Raw genomic sequence first — 27,952 nt, forward strand, 5'->3', positions numbered from 1 at the left:
GGATAAAGCTCTCTTTGATTCTTGATTCTTAACATTGTAAGATTCGATTTCATTCATGACGATAAGGCTAGAACGGAACCACATAGTTTTCCTTTCCCTCTCAAGTGGTCATACAAGAATATTATAATTCTTGAGATGCATTATATCTTGCGATTTCGAGTTTTCGCAAATTAAAGAATGAGAGGAGCTAGAAACTTTTTATGGCATATCTAAAACTATGTCAAAGGGACATGACATACATATGAAATTCTATTTCTTTATAGTATATACATATGAAATAAAAAGTTTTCATGATATTACGTATCCCATTTATGAGATATGGAAGTTAATCAAGAATTGGTTACTTCTCATCTCAGGTTTTCTTGTTAAGTCTTTTCTTTTTGTTCTCGATTCCTTGTCTTATCTCATGTAACCTTAATCCTTCACTCAAGTTATAAGGTGACTTAGATGACCAAAGACATGTGATTTACATAACTGAATTGTCTTTTGTTAATGTTCTATAGTAACTAGTTTTATTACAAATAGCACATTGTTTGTCAACACATGGAATTTACCACCCCGAGTCTTTAGAACAATATGGAAACTGCAAATTCATGCGGTTCTTATTGTGGGCTTCGACGATGTGGACAAATTCAAAAACTATTATTGTTTGCTCGATCATTCATGTAAACCAGGTGACAAGCTGACCTAATTCTATCATTTTTAGTTATATGGCTAACATATATAAACTTGGACTTTTTAGGACATGAGTTGGGAGATGTAGAATCCTGGTATTTACTTTAACTCAGTATTTATGATGATGGTTTTTCTAATTTCAGTTTGAGTTAAATTTTTATTTCGGTTGATGCGGCTTCAAGACACGGAGAAGTCTATGAGAGACAAGACATATCTTCAATTTTCTTTAATTTAATAAAGTGTTATTTTATTATTTTGTTTTGAAGTGGTTTAGGATCAGTTTAGATCGTAAACCGATTAAATTAATTAATTTATGTGTATTTTGAGGTCTTGATTCGGGGGTATCTAACTTTAGGACATAGTATTATTGACTTTATTATGTGGGCATTATGTGATACTTCTATCATGTGAAAATAGATCGTGTCTTTTTGTTTTATTTTGTGGATTGTTTTGGTTTTGTTAAATTGATCGGATAATTTGGGTTTGGTAGGAGTTTCTGGTTCGAAAACCAAACACGATCCGAATTCTAATAGAACCGAACCGATCTATTCCGACGGTTCATAATAAAACGGACCCGTCGAGTTCTACTCGCTACAAACACACAAAAAGCTCCGCAAGAGAAAAAGAAAAACAAGAAAAGGGGGATCTAGGGTTTGAGAATGGCTTGTGAAGTTGATACTGATTTGAGCAAGGCTGGAGATTCGACAGGTTTCAATCCTCCACTGCCGAAGAAGCCGAAAATCAATGCGGAGAAGACAGATTTGGATGCGATGGTCCTACCAGGGCTTTGTCCAGCTGGCGATAGGATGCTCCGCTACGGCAAATTGAGTGATCCTGAATATGTGAGACAACGTCAGGTCTTTGACGATCAATTTGAAGACAGTGAGGTATAAATATCTATTCCATTACGTATTAGCTAAGAATTAGATATCGTTTACGTGAACTCTGTTATTGTCATGCTTAATCGTGCTTCTCTTGTATTTGTACTCATAACTTTATTTTGTTCTTGCTCAATTATTTGTTTTTAGGGTTTTGATGTGGAGTGGGATAGTTTTGACTACAAGTTCTTCGCCATGAAATTCGAGTGGGCAGGAGAAGGAGATCTTGATTATACACGGAGCAATTTGGAGTTGCGTACTCTGCTCATAGACGCAGCTATGAGGGATCACGACGACGATTATGTAAGAGCTTGGTCTTACATAAACTCAGCTCTCTTCTTAATTTAGTTATACTTATGTTTTTGTTTTCCAGGATACAAAACTTGAGTTTGTGGATTATGTCAGTGCAAATGTAATGCCGTGCAAGGGTTATATGTTTTATATCACATTTTGGGCCAAAGATCTTTCCTCACCAAATCCAGAGCCTAAACTTTACCAAGCAAAGATGCGCAAGTTTTTTTGAGAAGGTTTCGGTCCGGATGGTTAGGCTAAGGCCCACAGAAGAATGATGTTGATGGAGTATGATTTTTATCCAAAAATTAAAAGTGCCATCTTTTTCTCTATTGGCTTTACAACTTGGGATCTAGTATGACATGTGAGTCGTGTTGTCTATATACAAAATTAATAGAACTTACCTTAACTTTCCTTTGATGCATACAGCTGATGACTTCAGCTCCATGGGCTTCATGTGTCGAGAGATCTTCCTTATGAATATTTTAACTTTGAACTAAATTTGTTAGTTTTCAAGCCATAACTGCTGGTCTTATCTTATGAGTTATGACTTTTGTCTTATGTAATTTCCGAACAAAATGTTGTAATTGATTGTCTTTGCCACACTACTGTTTTCTCTAGATATAGATATAGACATTGAAGCCTTCTAGCTTAGAGTAATCTGGGATCATTTTGTTAAAGTAAGTTTTGGGAGAGGTACAGTAGTGACGTTTTGGTTTTGGTTAAATTTGACGCAATAAGTAACAGAGCTAATAATGTTAGTAAATAAATTTAGGACCGAGTTTCTTTTGTTAAGTAGTTCAAAATGTCTTTTGACTTTAAACCCCTAGTAACATGCTCTTGATCCGAAATATGTTTTGTTTTTCCAAAAACTAATGGTGCAAATAGTTTACTTAAATTGAGAAGTTCAATGAACATTCATCTCACTTTTTACTCTTTAAGATGAAAGACTTAAAAAAATGATTCAATTCATTCAACTTTAAAAACTGAAAGATTGAACGAATTATACTGTCAAAAATATTCAACTCATTAAACTATATGTTTTCCGAGGCATGGACTAAATGGTATTCTACTCAAATTTTTCCAACTTAGTATTTTCCAACTATTCATCTTGAAATAACCAACTTAGTCCAAATGGTTGACGTAACTGAAGAAATTGGAAGAGTTGATAACATTCAACCAATTTTTTACCATTTGAGTTGAAAGACTTGAAAAAAACAATTCAAGCCATTCAACTTAAATAACTGAAAAAATGAACAAATTATAAAGAAAAAATGTTCAACTTATTTATCTACATTTTTGCAGAGGAATGAGTTGAATAAGATTCAGCTCAACTTTTTTCAATCTAATATTTTTCAATCATTCAATTTAAAACAACCATTTGCAGTCTAAATGTGAATAGAAAACTACCAGTGTTCAACCATTTTTTTCGAAAGCTAAAAGCCTAAAACATTTACAATGTTTTTTTTTATGTGGTAAATGTATTTTTTTGTGGTAAATGTATCTCCTCTTCCTATTGAAACTCAACATCTTCATCACATGAAATTTCTAAAAAAGATTTTACTTCTTTTTCTCTCGAAATCTTTTCTTTTTTTCCATAGTAAACCTGCACAAACAAGGATTGCCTCCCTCTTTTATGTTCCCTATGAAATCAACCAAATCCTCTTTGCGCCCATTTTCTTCCCCAACTATTTTGGATCATCCAGTAATACTTCTCAACAAACATGTCTGCATCATAGCCAACAATAAACACATCATGGAATTGATTGCTCCTTGTATTGCTCTTGTTGGTCGATATTTTCCTGTTTGTTAAGGAAAACTTTTACATTATCTTAAGAGAACATGTATTAAATTTTGTACTCACTTATTCATGTGGTCTAAAATCACTCAATTGTGGTATAACTCCAACCACATGATGCCTCCACACTAGCCTCACAAGGTCATCATCATCAACCTCGTCGATGATGACCAAGTAATTGATTGTCTACTGTGGGCTACAAAAAAATGACATTGAAATAAACCATTTATTATAATTATATATCTAATAACTACATACATAAGTCTAAATTCTTAAGTTGTCGTGGTCACAAGGTCTTCGGGTACCAGTGTATAAGCACTCTCCTTCTTTTAGTATTCCATTTTGAACCACAAAATCTGCTAGAGTTGAAGTATCTTCTAACCCATACTTCCTAATTTTCACATTGTTGGCCAAATGTTGAATGGAGAATGAGCGTTGTTCATCAAGTCTTCTGCCGATATTGAATAATGCTTCAATGGCTCGAATAAATTAAATGGCCCAACAATTCGCTAAAAAAAATATAATAATCATAAACCATTATTGTGATCCCGGCCATGATATTAACAAAAGTATTAAAAATGGCCCAATAATATTAAACTATACGAATGATACTTAATGTAATTTGCACTTACGATCGTCTTTTTGATTTAGTACATTACTAACAATCCCCGCATAGCCACTCCAATCCCATCTCGGAGGCGGATCCTGAAATTAACTTATGTTAGATAAAAATACAACATATAGATTATAACAAAATTCAAAAATCATTACATTGTGGTTGAAGATATTATAAGATTCTTACATATCTATCTATTGTACAGATTATGCATTTTGCTTCTTGAGTTGAATCTATGGTAAGACATGACTTGTGAGTTATGTCGCTCAAACAACGACTTCAACTCCGTGGGCTTTTCCAGTGCCAAGACATTTGATCTCGAACATTTTACTTTCAAGTAACTTAATGTCATGTTATGCCATTGTTATCTATTAATGTAACTAGACTTATAAGTAGTTGACTTTATAAAATTAGACGGTTCTAATTAAAGTTTGGTTATTGAAATCCTGAAACGACAAATGGAAAGATTCATAATTCATCGATACTAGCAATAGCCGAATCATGCAGTCAATATTTATTCAAAAACATTTTGGTTCTATTTAGCAAAAAAAGTTTTTATATTACAATAATAACTATAATTTGTCCAATTAACTTAATCTTAATAACTTGTCATTTTTATTAGATAATTTCCATGTCAAATGATTTATTTTTAAATGAATACATGCCAAATGAAATTGTTTGTATTTGTTTGGTGAGAAAATAGAAGACTATCTAGTTATTTATATAGAGGTGAGTATTTGCAATCCTATTCTTCTATAGTTAAAATTGATTATAAAATTTCCTTAATTTATTGTATTTTACATAATAAGATTGTCAAATTTCTTAAATTGTTTTTTTTTTTAAAAACTAAGGAAAAAGTAATCATTTTTTATAAAATTTTTAATAGAATTTGTAGTTGTAAATTAGAATCAGTGAATGATTTTTTAATTTCTATTTTCTGTTTAATAAAATACATATAGTTATCTTATAATTATCTTCTTTACTTTCTAAAAATTGTTTAAATAAGATATATACTATAATATTCTTATAAAAATAATATAACTTTTTATAAATGTTTTTTCTAAATAAATAAAAAGAAATTTGTTTATATGTATCAAAATTTAAGATCTATAAATTTGATACGTGTTATGATCAGATGAATTACTAACTTTGAATACTATACTTAATATAATAAGATAGGTTTGAGAATTGGCGCCTGTGAAGTCGCTATGAAGATTTGTCTTAACATCAGTTGCCTACGACAATTGCATGAACACCATCACCAGCAGTAAGTACTACTTGTAACTCATGTAGAGGACGTCGACATTAAAAGAAAAGGAGGAGAGACCGTTTCTAGCTAGGATACACGACACGCAAGTAGCTCCACTAGCGCCTCTCATTATCGAAACCACCACGGGGCTAAGGAAACCTCTAGCATTGACGAACTCCTCCAGAGCATCCTAGATTGGCTCTATCATCAGGAAACAAAGACATGCAGACGACTAGACACGCTCGTCACTTTTCAGGACGAAATCAATCGTCTCCACGTCTTCAGCGGCCATACTCTTACGTCGCCAAGCGAAGAAATTGCAGCTTGATTACTACGAACCTGCCTCAGCAACAGATTGATGAACAACAAGCACGGCCCAGCAGGCTTTGTCATAGTGATCGATTAATAATCAAGCCTTTGGCCCCAATAACCCTATATGTAATAATATATTATAACATAATATTAAAAATAAATAAACAAATATAATAAGTTTTTAATAGAATAAACATTTGTAGTCTCGTATAATTTTCTCATGTCTAGGGTTTCGAACGAGGCTGGTGATTCCGATATCACAAAGTTTGGAGATTCGACAGAGTTCGTTTCTCCGCCACTGAAGAAGCAGAAGACAGATACGGATCCGGATTCTGAGGTAAAACCCGAAAATCGAATTCTCCGAAGAGGAAACTGGGACGATCCGGAATATGCGAGACAGCGAATGATCTTTGAGGATCAATTTAAAAACAGCGAGGTGATATATATTCCATAGCCTTTGATCTAGTTTTTATGATGATCCTTAGAATCAGATGTATGTGCAATTTGTTTGTTTTTGTTGCATCCTTGTAATTAATTTATATGGATCATCTTAGGGTTACGATGTTGATTGGAGTAAATGTTGACTACAACTTCCCTGCCGTGAATTTCGATTGGGGAAATGATTTTGATGATCAAATGAACAATAATGAGTTAATGAAACTGCTCATAGAGACTGCCATTGACGAAGAAAACGAAGAAACCGGAACAAGACTTGAGTTTGTCAAGTATGTGAGTGCAAATGTACTTGGCGTCCAAGGTTTTTTGTTTTACATAACATTCTGGGCAAAAGATCTTTCCTCACCAAATCCACAGCCACATTGTTACCAAGCAAAAGTGAGGAAGTTTGCGGCTGAGATCGACGTTAGTGAGTTTAGGCTAAGGCCAACAAAAGAATGATCAATTGTGAGGTACAACTTCTTATCCTTAACACGAATGGCTTCATCTTGTTAGGTCATTTCTTATTGAATATCTTAATCTTCTCGATGTATACAGGTGATAATCACTTCCAATTCTGTGCGCTTCCAGTGAGAAGACTCTTTATTGGAACATTTTACTTATGTAGTAACTTTCTGTCATGTATTATGTCCTAATTAAATAATGTAGACTTGTATGTTATTGGTCTTTAGAACTAAATGTATCTAGATGCTTGAAAATCGCAATCCGGATAGATATGTGACTGATGAATGGTTACTTACATTATTTTCTTCGGATGATGATGGACAAAATCTTGTGTCATAAAAAACAAGTTGATGCTTAAACCTAATTGACCAGTTTTTTTTTTTCATAAACAAAACTTGGATAGTAATGTTAATAAAAGATGGGGTACTATCCAAAGAAAATGTAAATAGTTGACACATTCCAAGATAAACAGAGATTATTTCTCACAGCTTACCACCATATATCATTTTGTACCTATTTGCCCATATTGCAAAACAGGTGCCTTGTTCATGGTTTCTCAATTCTCACTAAGTAAATCCCATCAACTTTGGCAATCCATGCGCGTGTCTCATTACATCGAACTCTCATAGCTCCTCTATATGCTCTCCATAAGTCATGAAAGTACTCCATTTTCTGATCATGCCTCAAGTGACAAGCCCATACTATTTGTGGATGTTGGATTTTGTATCCGGCCCAATACGCGGTTTGAGCCCAGCAGGAGGCCCATCAAGAGACAAGCCTGTTTAAGAGGCCCTTCGTTTCAAAAGTCGGATTAGGCTTTAATTCGAGTAACGGAAGAATCTCGAATTAAAGACACTCATTAACTGCTCGAGCTGGAGACTTCGTAACGTCCGAAGTAAAGGAAGCGAGATTTCCGGCGTAAGATCAGCGTAGTGATTAATTCATTTGATTCGAAGTTTTTGTATAAATATGATTCAGTTACGATTGTACAAGGGACGGATTTTTTGATACAGAAACTATAGAGAAATAAACACACTTTTTTCCGATTGATCATTGTTCGTCTAACAAGCCTTAAGATCCTCGAAGCATCCACAGAATTCTAATTGCGGATTCCGACATCCACACTATTCTTTTGGGCCTTTTTTTCATCCAAAGTAAAACTGTAGGACTGATTGAATTTCACATTATGGAGACCCATATTGTCTTCATAGTTGGATGTGCACTTAACTTTGAGATTACAACCACGAGTGAGTTCGTTTTGCAATTCTAAAGTATTTCAACCCCTACCTTCATTCAAACTAAAACACGAAGCAATAACTATCATAAAAACAATTAGATGATTCATTTTTTGGATCTAGATTTATTTTTAAAGTACAATGAATCCAAAAGCGTCAAAATGTCACAATAGTTTTTTTCTGTGGTAAAGAGCTTTAATGTTCATAAGCCAATAACTTAATTTGATCAAAATTATAAACCAAAAATAAACCTACGGAGGGAGGCTAATCTTTTTTTTTTTTTGGTCGAAAAGTGATAATCTACATACTAGATTTTAACCTGCGGTATACCGCATGAACAATTTACTTTTTAAAGGTAGTATATATAAAAGTTTGTAATGTGTATCTATTTAGTTTACAATTGTTATTAAGTAACGTCTTGCCAAATCCGTCCCGCCAACCCGTCCCGTAAAAAAAACATATATTTTATTAATGTTGATCTTATTTATGATATATTTATAAATCATTGTTTAAATATTTTGTAATTTTGTAGTAATTAAATGCTATCAATATCTTTGCGGTTTGATGATTATAATCGAATTGTTATAGTCATGCAGAAAAGCAATATCAAAAATAATAATTTTGTAGTAATTAAATGATATTAAATATTTTGGAAGTTTTATTTTAGTAATTAATCGTGTAGTTAATTGGGAGAGATTTTGGGAAGATTGTTAAATGTCAAATATTTAATTCGAAAATTTTCTTTCTAATTATCAAAAACAAACATTAAAATCCAGTGGCAGCTATTGTAAATAAGTTTCAACTACAAGATTTATTTCACAAAATGGTTGCAAAAACGTATATGTAGATTTTAAAAAATAGTTAGGATAACTGATAACTCCCTTAAATGTTTATTTCTCAAATAACCTTGCTAATAAGTGTTTTACAAAAAGAAAAACTAATGACAATGTCTTTGGTTCAAATCCATAATGGCCCAGCTGCTTTCAAGCACCCTTCACTATTTTGGATAGTATTTATGGTTCTACCTATTTCTTAGAATCAAGCGAGCCTATTTCCCTTCTCGTGCTTTACGCAACACTCCAACGACCGGATGCCTCGTCACTAATCTCGCAAGATCCACATCATCAACATTGTGATCAATAATTAAGAAACGATCAATTGTCTCAGTCGTGGACTAGAATAGAAAAGAAGAAAAAAAACACTATTAAAAATAAACGAAAACACACTCTATTGAAAACCCAACCCCATAAACAAAGGCCAATAATAATATTTTCCTTAAAACATGATTCATATATGATAAATGAGATTCATAAGTTAGTAGTAAGAAAATGCACCTTCTCAAAGATACCATGTTTCTCCACAAAATCTCTAGGAGTTCTACAATCTTTCAAGCCATGTTTTCCGAGATGTATGATGTTGACGAAATGCTGATTCGAAAACGAACGTTGGTGTTCAAGTCTTATTCCAATATTAAAAAAGGCTTCCATAGCTCGTGTAAATGCAGTCAGCCAGCAAATCACTACAACATAAATCAATTTTGTGTAAGTGGCAACCACAGAAATTCAGAATCCTTTTACAAATTTCAAAAATTGGCCTTTTTCATTCTAAAAAACAAAATGAGCGCTTTTCGTACTAAAATTTTTTTATACTTAAATATTTTGACCCTTTTTCATACTAAAACAATTTTTAAAATGTCTTTTTATTCATACTAAAAAAAATTTAGACCATTAAATTTACTCCCAAAAAATTGGATTTTGTACAATTGCTCCTCTTGCTCTCTCCAAGCGTTGTCTGTGGTGGCAAGAAATTTATTCACTACCAAATAAAAAAGGATAGCAAAATTTGAGCAAAAAAGGATAAATTTTTGCGAGAAATTTTAGCAAGAACATTTGACTTTCTCATTATGTTCACAACAAAAAGGGAAATTTAGTCACTAACAAATAAAAAGGGATATTTTCAAAATAGATTTTAGAAGAAGATATTCTTGGAAAATTACATAAAAATGAGCATTTTTGCAAATGCCTCTTTATTAAATCAAAGAAATATACGCTGGTTATCAAAACCGTCAATAATACTCCAAAATTTGAACATTATTATAAAAATTTACTATGCCATAATTTCGAAAAGATATTCTTACTGTTACTTTTCTTCTTGTAACACTCAATTTCTTAACTAGTATATTCTATTTTGTAAAATAAAAAATCTACTTAATTTTATGTATAGAGAAATAATGGGTAACAAATTTTGTCTATACTTTAGGCATCATTAAATTACGGGCGGGCCTACATATAAATATGGGTTTATACTTACGACTTATTTGAATATCCGGAAAGAGAGTCTATCTATGTGTTGTTCCTCCCTAAACCTAAGATTTACTTTGAGATTAAAAAAAATAAAATTGGCCATGGATCTTTTGATCAGTCTTTCTCCATTTAGTGTTAAAAAGAAAAAGATTTAGTGTTATGAAATACGGTATTCAAAAAATTAAATGGAGGAAGCCCATTGGTTGACCAAAAAAAGTTAAATACGAAAAAGAAGTAGACACAGTACTAAAAAGAATATAGAGATATAGTATCAACACAAATGTCGTCCACCATTTCTCAAAACAATAGTCCAATAATGAAAATCCAAAATCTGTAACATGACCAATTGACCCAATGAAGAAAGGGTTCATCCAAAATGTCCATTTAGCCCCTGCAACTTCTCTGTTCGTCCCTCAGTACAAAAACGACTTCTTTCATCTCAAAACCAAAGCTTTCTTGGTTCACAAGCTTTCAGAATCTACCAACGCTGCTTTCACGAATTTACTACATACTCTGACTCTGAAACTTGGGTTCGCGAGCGACACTTTCACTGTGAATCACCTAGTTATTAGTTATGTCAAGCTCAAAGAAATCAACACTGCACGCAAACTGTTTGATGAAATGTGTGAACCAAATGTGGTTTCATGGACTTCGGTTATTTCTGGGTATAACGACATGGGTAAACCTCAAAATGCTCTTTCTATGTTTCAGAAGATGCATGAAGATAGACCTGTGCCTCCCAATGAGTACACGTTTGCTAGTGTCTTTAAAGCATGTTCTGCTTTGGCTGAATCAAGAATCGGTAAAAACATCCATGCCCGTCTGGAGATTTCAGGGCTCAGAAGGAATATTGTAGTGAGTTCCTCTCTTGTTGACATGTATGGGAAATGCAACGATGTGGAAACCGCTAGACGGGTTTTCGACTCGATGATTGGTTATGGAAGAAATGTTGTTTCTTGGACCTCGATGATCACTGCTTATGCGCAGAACGCTCGTGGCCATGAAGCTATTGAGTTGTTTAGATCATTCAATGCTGCTTTGACGTCGGATAGGGCGAATCAGTTTATGCTGGCTAGTGTAATTAGCGCATGCTCTAGTTTAGGTAGGCTGCAATGGGGGAAAGTTGCTCACGGGTTAGTTACTCGAGGTGGTTATGAATCGAACACTGTGGTTGCTACCTCTCTTCTAGATATGTACGCGAAATGCGGATCTCTAAGCTGTGCGGAGAAAATCTTCTTGAGAATTCGTTGTCATTCTGTTATTTCGTACACATCTATGATCATGGCGAAGGCAAAGCATGGACTTGGAGAAGCAGCGGTTAAACTATTCGATGAAATGGTTGCAGGGAGAATAAATCCTAACTATGTAACATTACTTGGCGTGTTACACGCTTGTAGCCATTCGGGTCTGGTTAACGAAGGCCTAGAATACTTGAGTTTAATGGCTGAGAAGTATGGTGTGGTTCCTGACTCGAGGCATTACACTTGTGTTGTTGATATGCTTGGAAGATTTGGTCGTGTTGATGAAGCTTATGAATTGGCGAAAACTATAGAAGTTGGAGCAGAGCAAGGTGCGCTCTTGTGGGGAGCTCTTCTCTCAGCTGGTAGGTTACATGGAAGAGTTGAGATTGTAAGTGAAGCGAGCAAGCGATTAATACAATCTAATCAGCAAGTGACAAGTGCGTACATCGCATTATCCAATGCTTATGCTGTGTCTGGAGGATGGGAAGATTCAGAATCTCTTCGATTAGAGATGAAACGTAGTGGAAATGTGAAAGAACGAGCTTGTAGCTGGATTGAAAATAAAGATTCAGTTTATGTTTTTCATGCTGGGGATTTGTCATGTGATGAGAGCGGTGAGATTGAAAGGTTCCTGAAAGATCTAGAGAAGAGAATGAAAGAAAGAGGACACAGAGGAAGTAGTAGTATGATCACAACAAGTTCATCGGTTTTTGTCGATGTTGATGAGGAAGCTAAAGATGAAATGGTGAGTTTGCATTGTGAAAGATTGGCTTTAGCATATGGATTGCTTCATTTGCCTGCAGGATCAACAATTAGGATTATGAACAATTTGAGGATGTGTAGAGATTGCCATGAGGCTTTCAAGCTGATCAGTGAGATTGTGGAGAGGGAAATTGTTGTCAGGGATGTGAATAGGTTTCATTGCTTTAAGAATGGCTCTTGCACTTGTCGTGATTATTGGTGAACTTTTTACTAAATTATATTGATTTTTTGTTCTGATATGATCCGAATCATTCATAGTCAAAACATTGATGTAGAAGCGTATGTTTCAATCACTTATATAATTAAAGTAGTTGTAAGAAAGTATATGTTTCAATTCCAAAATACTTTGAACAGAACTGAAACAGGATTAGAGCAGTGTCTTGTCAGAAATCTTATCACTAACCGATCTTTTAAATGACTATATCTAAGAATCCTCCTACTCTTCTATAAATATGCTTTAGTTAATATTGAATACCCAGACACCAAAAAGAAGAAAGACCTGAAACAGGACCCTGAGAGTTACTGCAAATAGCAAACTTAGACCTTATCTAGTGTCCTCTCTCCAAGTCTTCCTTTCCTAATCTATGCTACTTACTAAGATTTTTCTATGGAAGTTCATGAAACACTATTCTATTCTTTATAGGACCAGGGTCTATATACAAAATAGAGTCAACACTTTGGGCCACCGAATCTTGATGAACTTAGAGCATCCATGGCAACCTCAATCATCTTTATAAGCGCTTCAACATCATGGAAACTAAAATCGACAACTTTTTTGATAGCAGAGATACAGTCTCCATGCTTTCTTTCTTCTGAGGTGTCAGTGACGGCTTTAAAAGCATTTTGGGATTTTGCTGAGGCCTCCATTGCCAGATTCATGCTCCCTGTCTGTATTAGATAAATATAGAATATCAGCTTTGTTTGGCACAGGAAGATAGATAACAAAGACCTCCACAGTTTAGGCAATAGGAGGATCTTAGTTGAGATTTCAAAACTCAAATATGATAGGTAAGAGACAACCCAGTTCGCTTTTTCAAATACTCCAAATGTATCATGCCATAATTGATGAAGGTGGGATAACTTACAAAGTCCAATAGCGGAACAAAATTTAGTTGGCTTCTAGCAACAGGGAGAAGGTTTCCGGCAACATGGGAAAGACCTCTTCTGGTTTTAGCAGACTTCTTAATCACCCCTTGATGATTGAAACTATCGACATCAGATGCAGATGATGACGGTGATTCACCTGAGGTAACAATTCAAATGAACAATATGTGACTTTACTGAAACGGACAGCAGTAAATAAATTGTCCGTATAAACAGATCCCAAGCATATGTTTCTCTAAATTTTGTCCAGATATTGAGGAACTTCCAACATAAGTTTTGCCTGAAAATACTTCAAACCTATAAAGTATAAAAAATCTGTAAACTATGAAAAGGTGGACATACTAAGCCAAAATAATAGGTATACGTTGACTACTGCTGAGGTAAATATCTTCTGAGAGAATTTTGACGCGAGCAAAAGAACTGAGGACTATTTTAGACAATGATAACTACTACAATTCTGACTTGACCATATTGAAAATAAATTTCCGGGAAAAAAACGTTCACTAACTGATATGATCATAGATGAAATATACAATAGTACCTTGAGGAGTCATCTGTACCATTTTTTGCAATTCATTCCATTCTCCACTCAGACCTAGACTTCTGCCATACACTAATCTCATGCAAGCCACTTCTGTGCATTTATAAGCCAAAGTAGCTGCAGCCATTTCTTGGCTTGTTTCATATTGATGGGCACAACTTCTGAGAAAAACAAGCAGAGTGTTCAATGAGCACAAAATCATAAGCGAATCAACAGCATTCTGTCAAATACCAACACCTAAAGTCGAAAGACACCGGATTCCTGAGAAGTTTCCTCAGTCATAAGGAAATGGGAAATGAGCTATCACAAGCATTCACTTACTCTGAAAGTTTTGCAGCAGTATGGTAAGCCTCAATATGGCTCATCTTCCCCACTTCCACATTATCTGTACTGCACATTTCTAAAACTGAAGCTCCAAGGAGAAACCTCAGAGCCGCTTTAAAGTTGATCTCCTTGTATTCATATTCAAATCCAGAGCTCTGAGTTCATTGAGATAGAAAGACAACCAAAAATTAATAGCCAACACAAAACTAGCAGAAGAAAGACAGCAGTGATTCATATTACTGTTCCATCATTTGTTTCTTTAGTTTATTTCTAGCAGATGAAACTTGAAGCTTCAGACTACATTAGAGGTGGCATAAAAATCTGACCTTGAAACAGTCAGCAAGCTTTCTCAGCTTTTCAGCCTCTTGAAGTATATCATTCGTGGGGCATGAAGACCTTGCAGGGGAAGAGGAAACTGATTCCACAGGGGATGCTTTTACTTCTTCCACATACATTCGTCCACTTTTATGTGATCCTAAAACCTTCGACGAGTTTGATGTTTCTATCCCAGAAATCTGCCCACTTCCACCAGAGAAATATCTACATGAGGCATCACCATTCAGGTGTTCTTGAAAGCAATCAGCCTGAAACAATTCATTTCTTTGGTTTGCTTTAGATTCATGGACTGAAATCTTAGTTGTTACCGCCTTTTCCATTGAGGGCTCGTTTTCCTCACCATCTGCAAACAATTTTGAATTTTTCCCATCCTTACCCTGCTTGTAACCCATCAACCTTATTTTCCTCACAGTACTATTGATATTTCCCTGGGCTTTTGTACACAAGGAACCACTAGCAGTTATCAGTTGAGGTTTGTGGTCAGGTTTCTTTTTAGATACGAGTAATCTTTTCTTTGGGTCTCGCTCTACATTCAAAGTGCAAAAATCATTGTCATGACGTTTTCTTTTTCTCTCTGCTGGAGTCCATTTAGGATCTTGATTCCAATGTATTTCTTCTGCTTTAATAACTCTGGCAAGTTTGTTACCATCACCAGTCTTGATATGCTTGGAACCATCACTTTCTTCTTTGTCAGCCTCCTTTTTCTTCTTGACCTTTATCTGACAACCAGCACCTACAATAATAACAAGTTGTTTTGATAAAAGAAGCCCAAGTGCGGCGAAAATGTACACTAGTTAGCTGTCAGATGGCAAGACTGACCTGCTGCTCTCCTCTTTGCTTTCTGGTCAATCTTATCCTGAAAAAAATCGTGCGAAAGGTCTGCAGATATCTGAGTAGCAGTAGGTGTTTCTCCTGGCAGCTTCATGTTTTTATTCTTGAAAATATGTGGGTTACTTCTCATAGGCTTTGCAGCATCAACAAGGATGTTGCTTGAAACTCCTTGCGATAAGTCTTCTACGTTAGACTTCTTTTCAATTGGATTAGGCAATGAACCAGAAGTTAAAGGTTGGTAGATTTTATCAGCATTACGAACATCAGAGAGGAGTTTAACACCAGTGTCAGGACCATGACCCTCACTAGCATGAAAGGATTTAATTGCGTTTGTAGTCTCTTCCTCGCTGACGCCACAGTGGTTCATTCCAGGCCTACAAGAGAATTTTAGGGAGACGATAAGGAGATATGATAATATGATAACCTGAGGTTTTGCACAAAGTTGAAGGACCAAATCCAGAAAGTAAGTAGAAGCGTTGTCAATACAATTTTATAACTTTAACGCTTGACCCAGCCATTCTAGGGAACAAGACCTTCACATGGTCGAAAAGATTTCTCCTATAACGAACTACGAAACTTATTTCAAACTAACTATAATAGCAACTAAAAAGGGCTAGTGCTTGAATCAAGGAAAGAGCACAAGATACAAATACTTGAAAAGACATATGTTAGAAAACGAGGTGATATGAAATAATCAGATACTTACAGCCAGGTTTGCATGCTACACAACCACTTATCAGGCAGCTTCTCAGTATTCAGGTCATAGGGCAGTAGCCGCCATTTCTCACAACTCTCACATTGGGCCCAATAATCTAGGTCAACACTGGTGGAAGAAGGTGCAACCGCAAAATCAAACCCAGTGTCCATGCTATTGTGACCTATATATGCGGCATCCTTCAAAGGCATCTTTGATAAAACTTTATCACCAATACGATATTTGCTACGGTTCTGTTGCAACTTTGTCGGACATGTTTTTTTCTCTTTCACAGCATGCAACCCAACAAACTTTATTTTATTTGCGACTCTGGGATCACTTTCACCATCTTTTCTACAACCTTCCTGCAAGTTACTTTTTGTTGTAAACCCATCAGTAGTAAGACTTGCCCCACCTAAACCACAAGCTGAGTTATCCCTGGCTAGCTGACCAGTGGATAAAACTTTATGCTTCTTCGTCTCATTCCAAGTGGTGGCATGAAAACAGTCTACCTCTTTCCTTCTCCTTCCAATTGGAGTTTTCTCACAACATAAAACATCCGAGAACTTGTTCTGTATCTGAATAGAAGATTTCTTTCCTGTCTTAATCATAGGTTGATTGTCTAATAAAGTATATTGCTTCTTCTTATCCTTCACTAGGAGCAGACTATCAGGAAGAGGCGACATCAGTAGATCCTCTGGAACAGAAATGGCAGTCATTTCCTGTTTCATGAAGTTAAAAGTAAGGTGGCATCAAGTCAAACGAATTAATCCACACACAAAAAAAGGTATAAGCGAAAGAATGTGAAATATGATATACCTGAAGAATGCGGGAAGGAGATTCACTTGTCTTCCCTAGAGATGTATGCGGTAGCATTCTGCTACTATCATCCTGGCTGATTCGGGGTGGTGAATTTGGAGAACCATCGAGACCAAGATCCTTGCAAACCATCGCGACACTTTGGGACAAGATTTCAGAACCCATTTTGATCCGAACTCTGATCGGCTTATTATGAGGCAAATCATTGGCTGGTGTTCTTGCATTTCCTTTATTTATGGGAACTTTTCCTGGAGCTTGAGCCAAAAGAGATCCTGAAGTTTGATAGTTCTGAGGATCCTGATTTCTTACTAGTTTACAAGATGTAGCAGGGGGTGACTGAAACTTCTGAACCACATTCTGCGCAAACAATAATTCATAAGTACTCATAATTAAACTACTTAAAACACTGAGGAAGAAAAATCACTAAAAGGTCCAGATTCCTTCAAACAAAAACAACAAGGTAGTTTCACTACCATATTTTCCTTTTATCCTCACATGGAATTGAGAATTGTTTCTCTCATACCTTCCCGGGTAAACTGTTGGAAATTCTTTGTACAGCATGATTCCCTAGAGAACTCCTTTGACATGATGGTACAGCCGGCAAACGTTTGTAAGTGGGCAAAAATGATCCATAGTCAAAGATCTCCGGACCTGACCAACCATATCATTCAACAACGACATTTCATTTCAAAACAAATATCTCACTAACACCAATTTAATATTACTTACCAAACCGGTCCCGGGCTTCCTCTCCGAAACCTTTTTGCAAGTGGCCAAGTACATTCTGTACCTTCTTGTCCTTAGATACACAAAGCAACAAAACTTGAGCACATATATAATAAAACCACCAGGCAAAGAAAAAGACTTCGACACACAAAGATACAAAAACAGAGAAAAAATGAGTATCCACACTATATATTCTTTATTGAGATACATAAAATTGAGATTTCATATGCTACAAAAGACAGACACATAGTTCTCTGTTTAAAACTCAAAACTCAGTAGAAACAAGCAAGATTCATAGCAATTGAAATATCTTATTAAAGGTATATCTCCTCCAACTAAACTAAGATGCACAAAACTTAATCATCATTGGCATTATAAACACAGAGTACTGTACTATTCATATGATCTTAACACTTCCAAAACATAATCAGAAATTAAGCATCACACAAAGATCAACAACGGCTTCACATAACACCACACAAAAAAGATCATTTAATAATGAGAAAAAAAATCACAAACAAGAGAGACTCACAATGTAAGAGAGATCAACGTCAAGATCAACAACAGCTTCATCAGAAGAACAATTCATCTCTCCTTCTTCAAGCTCATAATCCTCTCCCATCTTCTAAACTAGTAAAACCCTAAACATAACCCAATTCCAAACCCTAATAACTACTACTACTTCCTAAACCCCAACACTCACTAACTCTGCCGCCACCAAACCGTCTCGAAAATCCAACATTGCCCAAAACAATCTCAAAACACACAAAGTTTCAAATCATAAACACTTAGATTATCCCCAAAAACCCTAAATTTGTTCAATCTCCAAAGGACAATCTAGATTGTTGTTAAAACGCGAAATTAATCGCTTAATCACGTTTATCAAAAACTCAACCAAACTCGTTTGATCAAAAGACGAGAAAGTTGAAAAGGAAGATTCGATCACTGTGATCGTCTCAACGGCGGCGAAGAGCAGCGTTGAGGGTTTAAGGAAGATTCGGCGGCAAGTTGGTTTTGCGTCTCCGATTTTTTTTGCAGACAAGACGCTATGTGTTGAAGAGTGTTTAGTTTTGGAGGGTTCCTTTCGTTTATGGTTTAATCATTAATTAATTAATTATAAACAACTTTAATTTTTCTATAATTCGTATCTCTCATTTATTAATGCTTGAGAAATAATTTACATTTTGCCCCTTATATTTCTTAGATTTTATCGGATATTGCTTAACAGTTTAGAAATGAGAGATACGAATTCATGACAATAACGAATTGTGGATTTTGTTCCTAAGTTCGCTAAATAGGTTGCATGATACCACACTTTAATTATTATGTATATATTTATGTATTTAATAAAATATAACTTGTTATATGTATTACTCTAAACACTATCTAATCTATATATACATTTTTGTAGTCATTTTATGAAATAAATCCTGCAATTGGAACTTATTTACAATGGCTGCCACTGACTTATTAAATGCAAAAATTAACTACCAAATCAAAGCAAATCTTATTCAAAAGAATATGCTTTTATTTCATGGCCTAATTATTTTTGCCAAAATGGTTAAAATATTTAAAAATTAAATAACCATTTGAAAGAAAACTTTAAATTGATTTAAATTATAAATCTTTTAATAAAAATATTATTAAAAAAATAGAAAAATAATTTCACCGAACATGATTAGATAGTAGGAATAGATGGTAGGACGTGTTTATAATATTATAATATATAAACTTTATAATAATTAAATAACCATTTGAAAAAAAACTTTTAAATTGATTTGAATTAATATTTTTTAAACTAAAGTATTATTAAAACAAAAATAACAAAATAATGTCTAATTTTACTGAACGGGGTTAGTGGTAGGACGGGTTTGGTCGATAGTATTACGAGACGGTATACCACAAGTGAAATCTATTAGATATGTTTAATTTCAATGTGCAGGATTAGATGGTATGACGAGTTTTGATCGATAATAATACGAAACGATATACTACGGATGAAATCCTAGATATAACAACTAAAATCTATATATACATTATCTTAAACACTAAACAAAGCAAACAATATTAATAAAACAAATATTTACATATACATTTTATATAACAAATTTTATTAAAAACCTAGCCCCGCGGTATACCGCGAGTCAAAATCTAGTTCTATATATACAGTAGTAGGGCACTAATCCGATCTTTAACTCATATACTTATAGTCAATATCACATATACAATTGTTTCTAATAAAACTCTAGCTCGTTGTAGACCATGTCTAAATTGGATAAACAGTTCTATATATGTGTAATCATAAAAAAAAAATTCTAGTTTAAAATGGTTGTATTGTAGTTAAGTGCATTAACTACGTTTACAAATGTCAAAAAGGCTAGTCGTAAGTTGTTACCAAATCCATTTTCGGATTGCAAATTGTGCAGATTGGTTGCATGATACCACTCTTTTTCTTCTACAAATTTAATATAATTTTCATATTCTCTTTTTCTTCTACGAGTTAATATAACTTTCATATTCTCTTTTCTTTCTACGAATTTAATTCTTTGATATTTTATTACTATCTTCATCTAAGATTTTGATCTTGCTTTTTTTTTTCTTTTGCTAAATTTATTTTATTATAATTGATTAAACTTTAATGCATAAGTTTGAACTTTAAATAGTTTTTTCTATAGACTAAACTTTTTTTATTTTCTTCCAATTTCACCTTACTTTTTTGAAACCACAATTAAACCCCAATAATGATTTGTCCGGTTGTCGCTTGTGATAGCAGGGCTGCATGTGAGTGCGAAGTTTCTGCTACAAGCATCAGAGTTTAAAGATTGGTTAGTCTATATATAAATACAGTTGAATATAATTGGTCGGAATTTTATCACTAATGCCACTAACTCAATAAAATTGTTCATTCATACCCTTCCACGTTTTTTATTTTAATTTTAGTTTATTTTAAATCAAAATTTATATGAAAAATCCAAAAACCCTTAACCTAATCCATATATAACGTATGCCTGCCACTTCTTTCTTTGCCAACTTAAAATAAAACACTGCCTCTTTTTTTTCTCTTTCACGTTTCTCCTCTTTATTCTTTTAGACTTTGTCTCTTTTCTCTCAAAATCAATTTTCCAGAAATCTTTCTTCTTCTTCTCCATGGATCTATCTATCTTCTTCTTTTTCATGGATTTCTATTCTCTTTCTTCGATCTCTTCTTCTTTCTCTGCAATCTAACAAAACCTAGATCTCTTCTTTCTTCTCAACGAACCCTAGATATCTCCAAACTAGATCTCTGCAAAATCAGTTTATGCATAACCGAAGGAAAAGAGAAGACGTTCACAGAATTGGCGGCGACGACGACGCTTGGAGAAGACGGTTCACAAAATCGGCGGCGACGACGCTTGGAGAAGACGGTTCACAGAATCGGCAGCAACGACGCTTGGAGAAGACGTTCACAGAATTGGCGGCGACGACGACGCTTGGAGAAGACGGTTCACAAAATCGACGGCGACGACGATGCCATTAAATATGATAGCTTTAGGGTTTAGAAATACAAATCGCTTAAACTTCCACCATTTTGTACCATTTGTCCCGTATAACTGAGTTGTATCAATTATACTATTAATACATTTTGTACCAGTTGTCCATATTTATATCTCACTTATACTATTTGTATCAGTTGTCCTATTATTTTTCAATAATATCATTTATACCGATTGTTTTTATTTATATACAGTTATACCATTTATACCAATTGCATTATATTCTCATTTACTTATATCATTTGTACCAGTTATTCTATAATCTCTCATTTGTATCAGTTGTAATTTCATTAAGGGTAATTTTGGAATATCACATTTATAGTGGCACTCAAATTATAAAATGGTACGCCAGATTCGTTTTCTCCCCATAGTGGCATATGTGACGCGCTCTCTAATTAGTCTCAATTTTAAACCCTCACTGTTTTGTAATTTTTTTTTTTCAAATTATTTTGCTGTCTTGAATGTCACAGTGAGGACTTGAAATTGAAGAGACTGTAGACTAACGTCATTAACCAATCGCTGAACTATGATGATTGTAGCAGAAGGGTACCAAAATAATATAGAAAACGGTGAACGTAATAACTAATTTAGATAATATATTATTCTTGTAATATCACATTAAGGGATGTAGCCGAAGTTAAAATCCTGTGTTCAAAATTTTGTATCTCATATGCAAATTCTAATCAAGTTTGTTTTCATCATATTCAACAAACCTTATAAAAAACTAGATTCTAAATCCCAAGAAAAACAAATAAAATGGTATAACTACAAAGACTTTAAAATATTGCCAACAAACATATATAGGTTAGATCATTTGATCATATATGACTCAATTTTCAAGAAATCAAAGAATGATATTAATTCTTTTTTCTTTTCCGTAGAATGATATTAAATACGTAAGTCTTTGCCTACACGGGTGTGGTCTAGTGGAGTGATCAGATTAGAGGAAGTTGTAATGAGCTACCCCTTATTCGATCCACCCTACAACTACTCTACAAATGTGTGAGTATCAGAAGTTTTCACATGGCTCTCCCTGGCCCCTAAATTAGTTGTATCTCATGGCTCGTTAACTCGAGAATCAGTAAGAGAGAAAAGTTCTCGTGACCTACCATGAACTCATAAGTGTCCGTTGAACCGGATCATCCGAATTAAAAAAAAAAAATAGACGTTTTCTTCGACAAAAAAATTATAGATTTGTGTGAGTCATTTAAAGCATGTAAGCATTTAAAACTTTCAATCACTGATTGTAATAGATGGAAAATTACGATGTTAACAGAAATTGTATAGTCTTAACTATAAATACACTTTCGAAGGTTTTAAATCTCGTTAATAATGAAAATACTCACACATATGTATGGAAAGAGTATCCACGAAATTTGAGTGAAATGCCCATAGTATATATGCATTCCAAATTTTTACCATAAAACAAAACACACCAGATTTTCAGGAATTCACTATTAATAAACTATACCAAAATTATTATTTATGCATTAAATATTCCTCTGTATAAATAAAATCAAAGGCCTACGAAACATGCATTGGTCAAATTACACACACCAAAAAAGGAGAAAAACAGAAGAAGAAGAGAGCAAAGATGAAAGGCATTGCGATGTTATTGGTTTCATGTCTTCTTTTCTCCTTTCTCTCAACCAACCTAGCCAAAGGTATCATTCTCATATTTTCATATGTAACCGGTTTATCAATACCAGTGCGTTAACCAATAAAATCCCGGTTCAAAATGTAAAACACATACAATACAATCTCATTAACACGTCTACGTATATTGTTTGAATATGTACGCAGAGTTAAAGTGGTGTCCATCAAAGGACGTGTTCAATGGATCGTGCACAGACACAGGAAGTCCAAGCTACACATGTTTTCTAGATTTGTTGGGATCTAAGAGTGCAAGTGCTATGCCTAAGAATTGCAAATGCACTCCTCTTCCTCACAATCGTCGTCAATGTGACTGTTTTGTCGTTTGTGACAGCAATTAAGTTATTCTTTCGATTCCTTGATTTATAATTAGGGTTTAAATTTTTTTTTTCCATCTTCAATAATGTTTATTGAAGGAGATCTCTTTGTCATCTACATTTAAAATAAGTAATATATAAATCTCAGTTTACAAAAAAAAAAAAACTTTTATTACTTATCATCTATGTCAATAAGCATGGTATTTTGTTCTTTTTTTATCAATGAAATGTCAAATCCATGTTTTATTTACAATAATTATCTTACTTGAATTATTTTATCCCGCAAAAAGGTATACCTACTATGTTGCATTTGTAAGTTGTCACGGGTTTTGATTTTAACGGAGAAAAAAAAATACATAAGAGTAAAGCTTAAATCTTTGAACTAACAAATATTTAGTCCGGTCCTAAGATATACTACATGGTCTAATAAAATAACATTCATAGAAAAATTATCTTATTTTTTTATCGCATGTCCCCGAAGGGACTCATAGAACTATTATTATGTTACTTAAACAAAGGTAAGTCAATGAAAATTTGAAATTATCTCTCTTCATATAGAAGTTGTTGTTTTTAATTTCTAAATTGCCTAAGTTTGTTACTAAATTTATTTATTTTTGTCTTAATTCTTATCCAAATGTGCAGAATGCTAAAAAGAATGTTGACTGAGTTAATGTCATTTTCTTATACTTTAATTTTATAAGAATAAGCTGATAAAATCTTAAGAAACTTTGGTAAATCCTTTCTAATAGTCTTCCTAATTTAAAGCATTACAGTTCTTAGACAAAATGGTATACCATAAACAGAGATTCCATGACTGTTTTTAATATTCTCTAAAATGACAAAAATATAAATTTGGTCAAACGTTTACATTGTATTTCCAAAGATATGAGATGCAAAGTAGTTGCAAAATATCTATATATAATCAATTTTACAACTGAAACTATAACATACAATCTTTAAAGAAAAAAGAATAGTCAAGAGAACAAAATATGAAGGTTGTGGCAATCTTTTTGGCTTCTTGTGTCCTTTTCTCTCTTATCCCCACCCACTTATCACATGGTAACTACAAATTATATCATAATTAGATGTAAATATTTGTGTTAAAAAAAGTATTGATTCATATTACTATTCACTAATAGTCTTTTTTTTTTGTGACATTTAAACAGAAGAACCAAAGGTTGCACCAACAGAAGAACTAATGTTTGCACCAAGCAATCAACCAAGGTACTGTCGTTCGAGACAAGTGTTTGATGGATCATGCACAGACAGAGGCACTCCACGCACGACTTGTTTCCTTGACTTCTTAGGTGCGCGAAGTGCAAGTGAGATGCCTAAGAACTGCGATTGTACCCCTCAGCCCAATAACAAGCGTCTTTGTGAATGTTCAGTTATTTGCACCGATTGTTGTGTAAAAAATTAACACCTACTAATATGTTGTTATCTACTTAATTTTCAGCACAATTATAATAAAAATTTTGTCCCCAATAATACCCTAGATCTCATATTCATCTATTGAATTATTTTAAGTGGTCATATTTTTTTAGCTTTCCGAGATCATTCCGGTACGGCGGTACCAACTCCGATTTACCTCAAAAATTATTCACAGTTTTTTCTGAAACTATATATCGGGACCATTCCTTTTTACCTATCTAATAATAGATCCGGCCTATTTTACCTCAAAAATCAATAAACTCACAAAAAACAATAACATCAATTTTTGGTTGTGTAGAGGAGTTTTGACTATCTAATAATAGACCCAGCAATTTAACACCACTTTTGATGGCTTGATGAATTCGATTTCCAACATTAGTTAAAATGGCGTAATGCAATAGATAACTAGAAAGAACAATTCATGATAAAAATAATTTGTAATTAAATTTAAAAAATTATCCCTTGAAATCAATGAAAAATTTGAAAGTTGTATTCAACAAATTCAACGAATAATTATCCCTTAGTAGAGATTACCAAAAGAGTTGTATTCAACATATTCAATGAAAAATTTGAGAATTTCTTTTAATAATTTTTTTATTGTTTCTTATTTCTAAATTGCTAAAGTTTGTAACTAAATATTTAGTGGTCATTCATATTCAAATCTGCATAATGAATATTGATATAAAAATTGTTGACTAGTGTTGATGGCATTTTCTAACCTAAAACTAATTTGTTTATGAAGGATAAAATATCAAAACATATATTTGCCATATGCACGTATCTTAAACTGAGTAATGTTGTAAAGAAAAAAAAGAACAAAGATATTAATAAACACAACTGCGTGGACATTTTCTTATTATAGGAAAATAAGATAAATGGATGTCATTTCTCGAGCAACGTTAGCTATTTGTATTCATCAATTTGGCCAGTTATATATATAGTAGTAATTTATAATAATATTTGAAAATTCATATATAGATTTGAAGATCAAATTTGTTAAATATAGAATATTTCCTAAGAGAAATAAGATGTCTTTGTCGAGTGGTATTATACTTGCTTTTTAATTGCCAACCATACTTTCATATTATAGTAAGATAACCTGGTTGGATCCAATCCGGGGGAGAAGGGACAATAATAAAATACTTCAATTATAAAGGGGAAATTATTTTTAAAAATGTAACAAGAAATATAATATATCAGAACAAAGTATACGATGATTAAAAGCAAATTAAATTAAGTTTATGTTGAGTTTCAAGCTAATTAAAAACAAGGAACAAAATAAAATGAAATGATAAGCCAAGTCATATAAATAAAAAACGGGTGCGACACATTATGCTAAGGATTGTAATTGCCTGTTGGTATCCATGTGATTGTGTATCCGGTATTTACTGCGAGAGCGGCTGCAGACGCAGGGGTTGAAGCTGCAACTGTCGTGGTGACGGTTGTAGTTGCGATTTCGACTTCCTTGGTGAATATTGTTGGTATCCATGTGATTGATATGTAGGCGGCATAAATATTGGTACTAGACCGTTGCTTGGCCCAGAATTAGCCCCTGGTTGAACAGTCACGTAACTCGAGGTCACCTGAAGCTGATCAGGTGACGCGTATGGCTGAGGCGATACCGGTACATACATAATATATGGCTGGCCTGGTGTAGATGGTGCTGTAACTTGTTCTGCAAGAAACCTATACGTGAAGCTCACGACACCTTTTTTTCCATAAGGACCCGTCAAAGCATGTGTCTCCAACTTCATACCGTTAGCATCACCATTGTCGGTCAACGGATAAGGCGGATTTGAGACCAATAACTGTTGCATCGGAAGTCTAACAAATCCAATCTCCTTATCACCAAGGAAAGGCCGGTGGCTCATCAACTCCACAAGGAGCATCAACCGCCCTTCTTGAGCTGACTTCTCATCAATAGAAAATTTCATCATTTGATTCCACTTTGGATTTGTATAAGCGGCAAAAGCCACCGGTGTGTTGATCCTATTCTTAACTTTTCTGTCCTTAAGAATCGCAACCGAAGCGTATACGTCCATGGACGAGAAGGCGTTGACATCTTCGATGTTCTTGGCGAATTTGATCACGAGCTCTAGGATCAGTTTCGTCGTGGTGGCTTGAAACCGAGGAGAAAATACAAGAGGCTGACTTAATTTTGCTGGATCCAGGTCTCGGTAAACGGGTTTACCAATCGATGGCAAAGAATCCGGTGACGGAGGGTAAAATTCCTCAACCGGTACAGGTTTAAACCGGTATGAAAGGCTCACCGTTGTGTTGGTACTTTTTTCGGTGGCCTTGATAGGGCAAGTCATTGACTTCATTTTGTTGATGTTACCGTTAGTAAACGGTGGAATCGGATTTGAGGCAAGAAGATCCTGAACCGAGACGTTGACTTCTCCCAAATACAGGTCATTATCACCTTCTAGCCAGTAGCTAAATAGCTTGACCGTTATAGTTAATAGGCCTTCGTTGGCTTCTCTCTCGTTGACGGAGAACTTAACGGTGTGATTCCACGTCGGATTAGAACCACCATCGTAATCAATGGGAGTTTTGGCCGCTTGTTTTTGTTGTGTTGTGTCGCCGTTGATTGAAACGACTGCGTATACGTCCATTTTGTCCGTGGCATCGATATGGTTGACGTCACTAGCTGATACAATTTTGAGCTCAAGAGTTGGATTCTCCATAGCTCTTTGCAACTGTGGTGAAGACATTTTCAAGATAGTATTGTTTTGTTTTATCTTGGCATATTGCCATACAAAGATATTTATATACAATTTATGTGTGGACATCTTCTTATGTTACAAAATTATTGAAAATAAAATAAAATGGATGTCATTTCGTGAGTCATCTTTAGTTTATATACATCAAATTGACCATGTCATAGTGTATATATCCTTTTTTTTTTTTTGTTCAGATTCAAATTCTTATCAGATACATATATAATCCATATAGAAACATTAATTAGAGTTTGTTTGCTTCAACTTGTAAGTTTTAATTAAACATCTTTTATATTTCTCAATAGAATCTTGGAATTTATCATAGTATTATGCCTTTCATATGCAGGGCTATAGTTTAGATATGATCTATGAGATTCAAGTTAACGAATTTCTCGTGTAAAAACATTTGGTTTACCTATAACCGATGACGTAAAATGAACTTGGTCAAAACCGATTATATATGTACGGACAACATAATATCGATTTAAGTAACGCTAGTCAATGCTTACACGTACGGTGACATTTTTTTTTCTTCTGAGAATTTTGCTGATCAAAGGATTTAGTGATACTAGTTACAAAAATTTGATGTGATAACACTTATGGTTCATGGTGCTCACGTAATAAGCAATCGATCGATTTTATAAATCGAAAACAGCTTGCACA

The 27,952-nt window shown here is 34.1% G+C and overlaps 7 protein-coding genes and 1 non-coding gene across 10 annotated transcripts; 5 read left to right on the forward strand and 3 right to left on the reverse strand.

Annotated features, from left to right (window-relative positions):
• Window positions 1-219: 219 nt before the first annotated feature.
• Window positions 220-2,449, forward strand: AT4G15710 (cystatin-like protein). Its single transcript, NM_001341068.1, has 3 exons — window positions 220-1,562; window positions 1,704-1,856; window positions 1,927-2,449. The coding sequence occupies exons 1-3, from the start codon at window positions 1,335-1,337 to the stop codon at window positions 2,074-2,076; spliced, it is 531 nt and encodes a 176-aa protein (NP_001319953.1). The 5' UTR covers window positions 220-1,334; the 3' UTR covers window positions 2,077-2,449.
• A 3,600-nt stretch (window positions 2,450-6,049) lies between these two features.
• AT4G15715 (Proteinase inhibitor I25, cystatin, conserved region) lies at window positions 6,050-6,985 on the forward strand. The gene is made up of 3 exons (NM_001341069.1): window positions 6,050-6,255; window positions 6,374-6,727; window positions 6,813-6,985. The coding sequence occupies exon 2, from the start codon at window positions 6,381-6,383 to the stop codon at window positions 6,714-6,716; it is 336 nt and encodes a 111-aa protein (NP_001319954.1). The 5' UTR covers window positions 6,050-6,255; window positions 6,374-6,380; the 3' UTR covers window positions 6,717-6,727; window positions 6,813-6,985.
• Window positions 6,986-8,827: 1,842 nt separating this feature from the next.
• On the reverse strand, window positions 8,828-9,436 carry AT4G02955. Of its 2 annotated transcripts, none has more exons than NR_143990.1 (2): window positions 9,289-9,436; window positions 8,828-9,055 (listed from the first exon to the last, which is right to left on the reverse strand). It is a non-coding gene; the product is annotated as an uncharacterized misc_RNA (transcript). The 2 variants fall into 2 exon arrangements; NR_143991.1 differs by having other exon boundaries at window positions 9,045-9,128.
• A 1,066-nt stretch (window positions 9,437-10,502) lies between these two features.
• On the forward strand, window positions 10,503-12,583 carry AT4G15720 (Tetratricopeptide repeat (TPR)-like superfamily protein). The gene has a single exon (NM_117663.4). The coding sequence runs from the start codon at window positions 10,612-10,614 to the stop codon at window positions 12,460-12,462; it is 1,851 nt and encodes a 616-aa protein (NP_193307.2). The 5' UTR covers window positions 10,503-10,611; the 3' UTR covers window positions 12,463-12,583.
• On the reverse strand, window positions 12,576-18,708 carry AT4G15730 (CW-type Zinc Finger). Of its 2 annotated transcripts, none has more exons than NM_117664.5 (11): window positions 18,168-18,708; window positions 17,639-17,708; window positions 17,433-17,560; window positions 16,910-17,266; window positions 16,103-16,812; window positions 15,385-15,770; window positions 14,556-15,298; window positions 14,227-14,384; window positions 13,906-14,066; window positions 13,346-13,503; window positions 12,576-13,148 (listed from the first exon to the last, which is right to left on the reverse strand). In NM_117664.5, exons 1-11 carry the CDS (start codon window positions 18,255-18,257, stop codon window positions 12,930-12,932), a joined length of 3,180 nt encoding a protein of 1,059 aa, NP_193308.2. In that variant the 5' UTR covers window positions 18,258-18,708; the 3' UTR covers window positions 12,576-12,929. The 2 variants fall into 2 exon arrangements, with proteins under 2 accessions (NP_193308.2, NP_001329807.1); NM_001341070.1 differs by having other exon boundaries at window positions 17,433-17,552; window positions 18,168-18,675.
• Window positions 18,709-22,762: 4,054 nt separating this feature from the next.
• SCRL11 (SCR-like 11) lies at window positions 22,763-23,162 on the forward strand (the record flags this gene model as incomplete). Its single annotated transcript, NM_001036571.1, has 2 exons — window positions 22,763-22,832; window positions 22,972-23,162. 2 exons carry the CDS (start codon window positions 22,763-22,765, stop codon window positions 23,160-23,162), a joined length of 261 nt encoding a protein of 86 aa, NP_001031648.1.
• A 921-nt stretch (window positions 23,163-24,083) lies between these two features.
• On the forward strand, window positions 24,084-24,626 carry SCRL10 (SCR-like 10). The gene is made up of 2 exons (NM_202827.2): window positions 24,084-24,197; window positions 24,305-24,626. The coding sequence occupies exons 1-2, from the start codon at window positions 24,128-24,130 to the stop codon at window positions 24,556-24,558; spliced, it is 324 nt and encodes a 107-aa protein (NP_974556.1). The 5' UTR covers window positions 24,084-24,127; the 3' UTR covers window positions 24,559-24,626.
• Window positions 24,627-25,725: 1,099 nt separating this feature from the next.
• Window positions 25,726-27,394, reverse strand: AT4G15740 (Calcium-dependent lipid-binding (CaLB domain) family protein). Its single transcript, NM_117665.3, has one exon. It carries the CDS (start codon window positions 27,359-27,361, stop codon window positions 25,955-25,957), a length of 1,407 nt encoding a protein of 468 aa, NP_193309.1. The 5' UTR covers window positions 27,362-27,394; the 3' UTR covers window positions 25,726-25,954.
• Between the last annotated feature and the right edge of the window lie 558 nt (window positions 27,395-27,952).

Source organism: Arabidopsis thaliana, chromosome 4, assembly GCF_000001735.4.
Source record: "Arabidopsis thaliana chromosome 4, partial sequence".
Lineage (NCBI taxonomy): Eukaryota > Viridiplantae > Streptophyta > Magnoliopsida > Brassicales > Brassicaceae > Arabidopsis > Arabidopsis thaliana.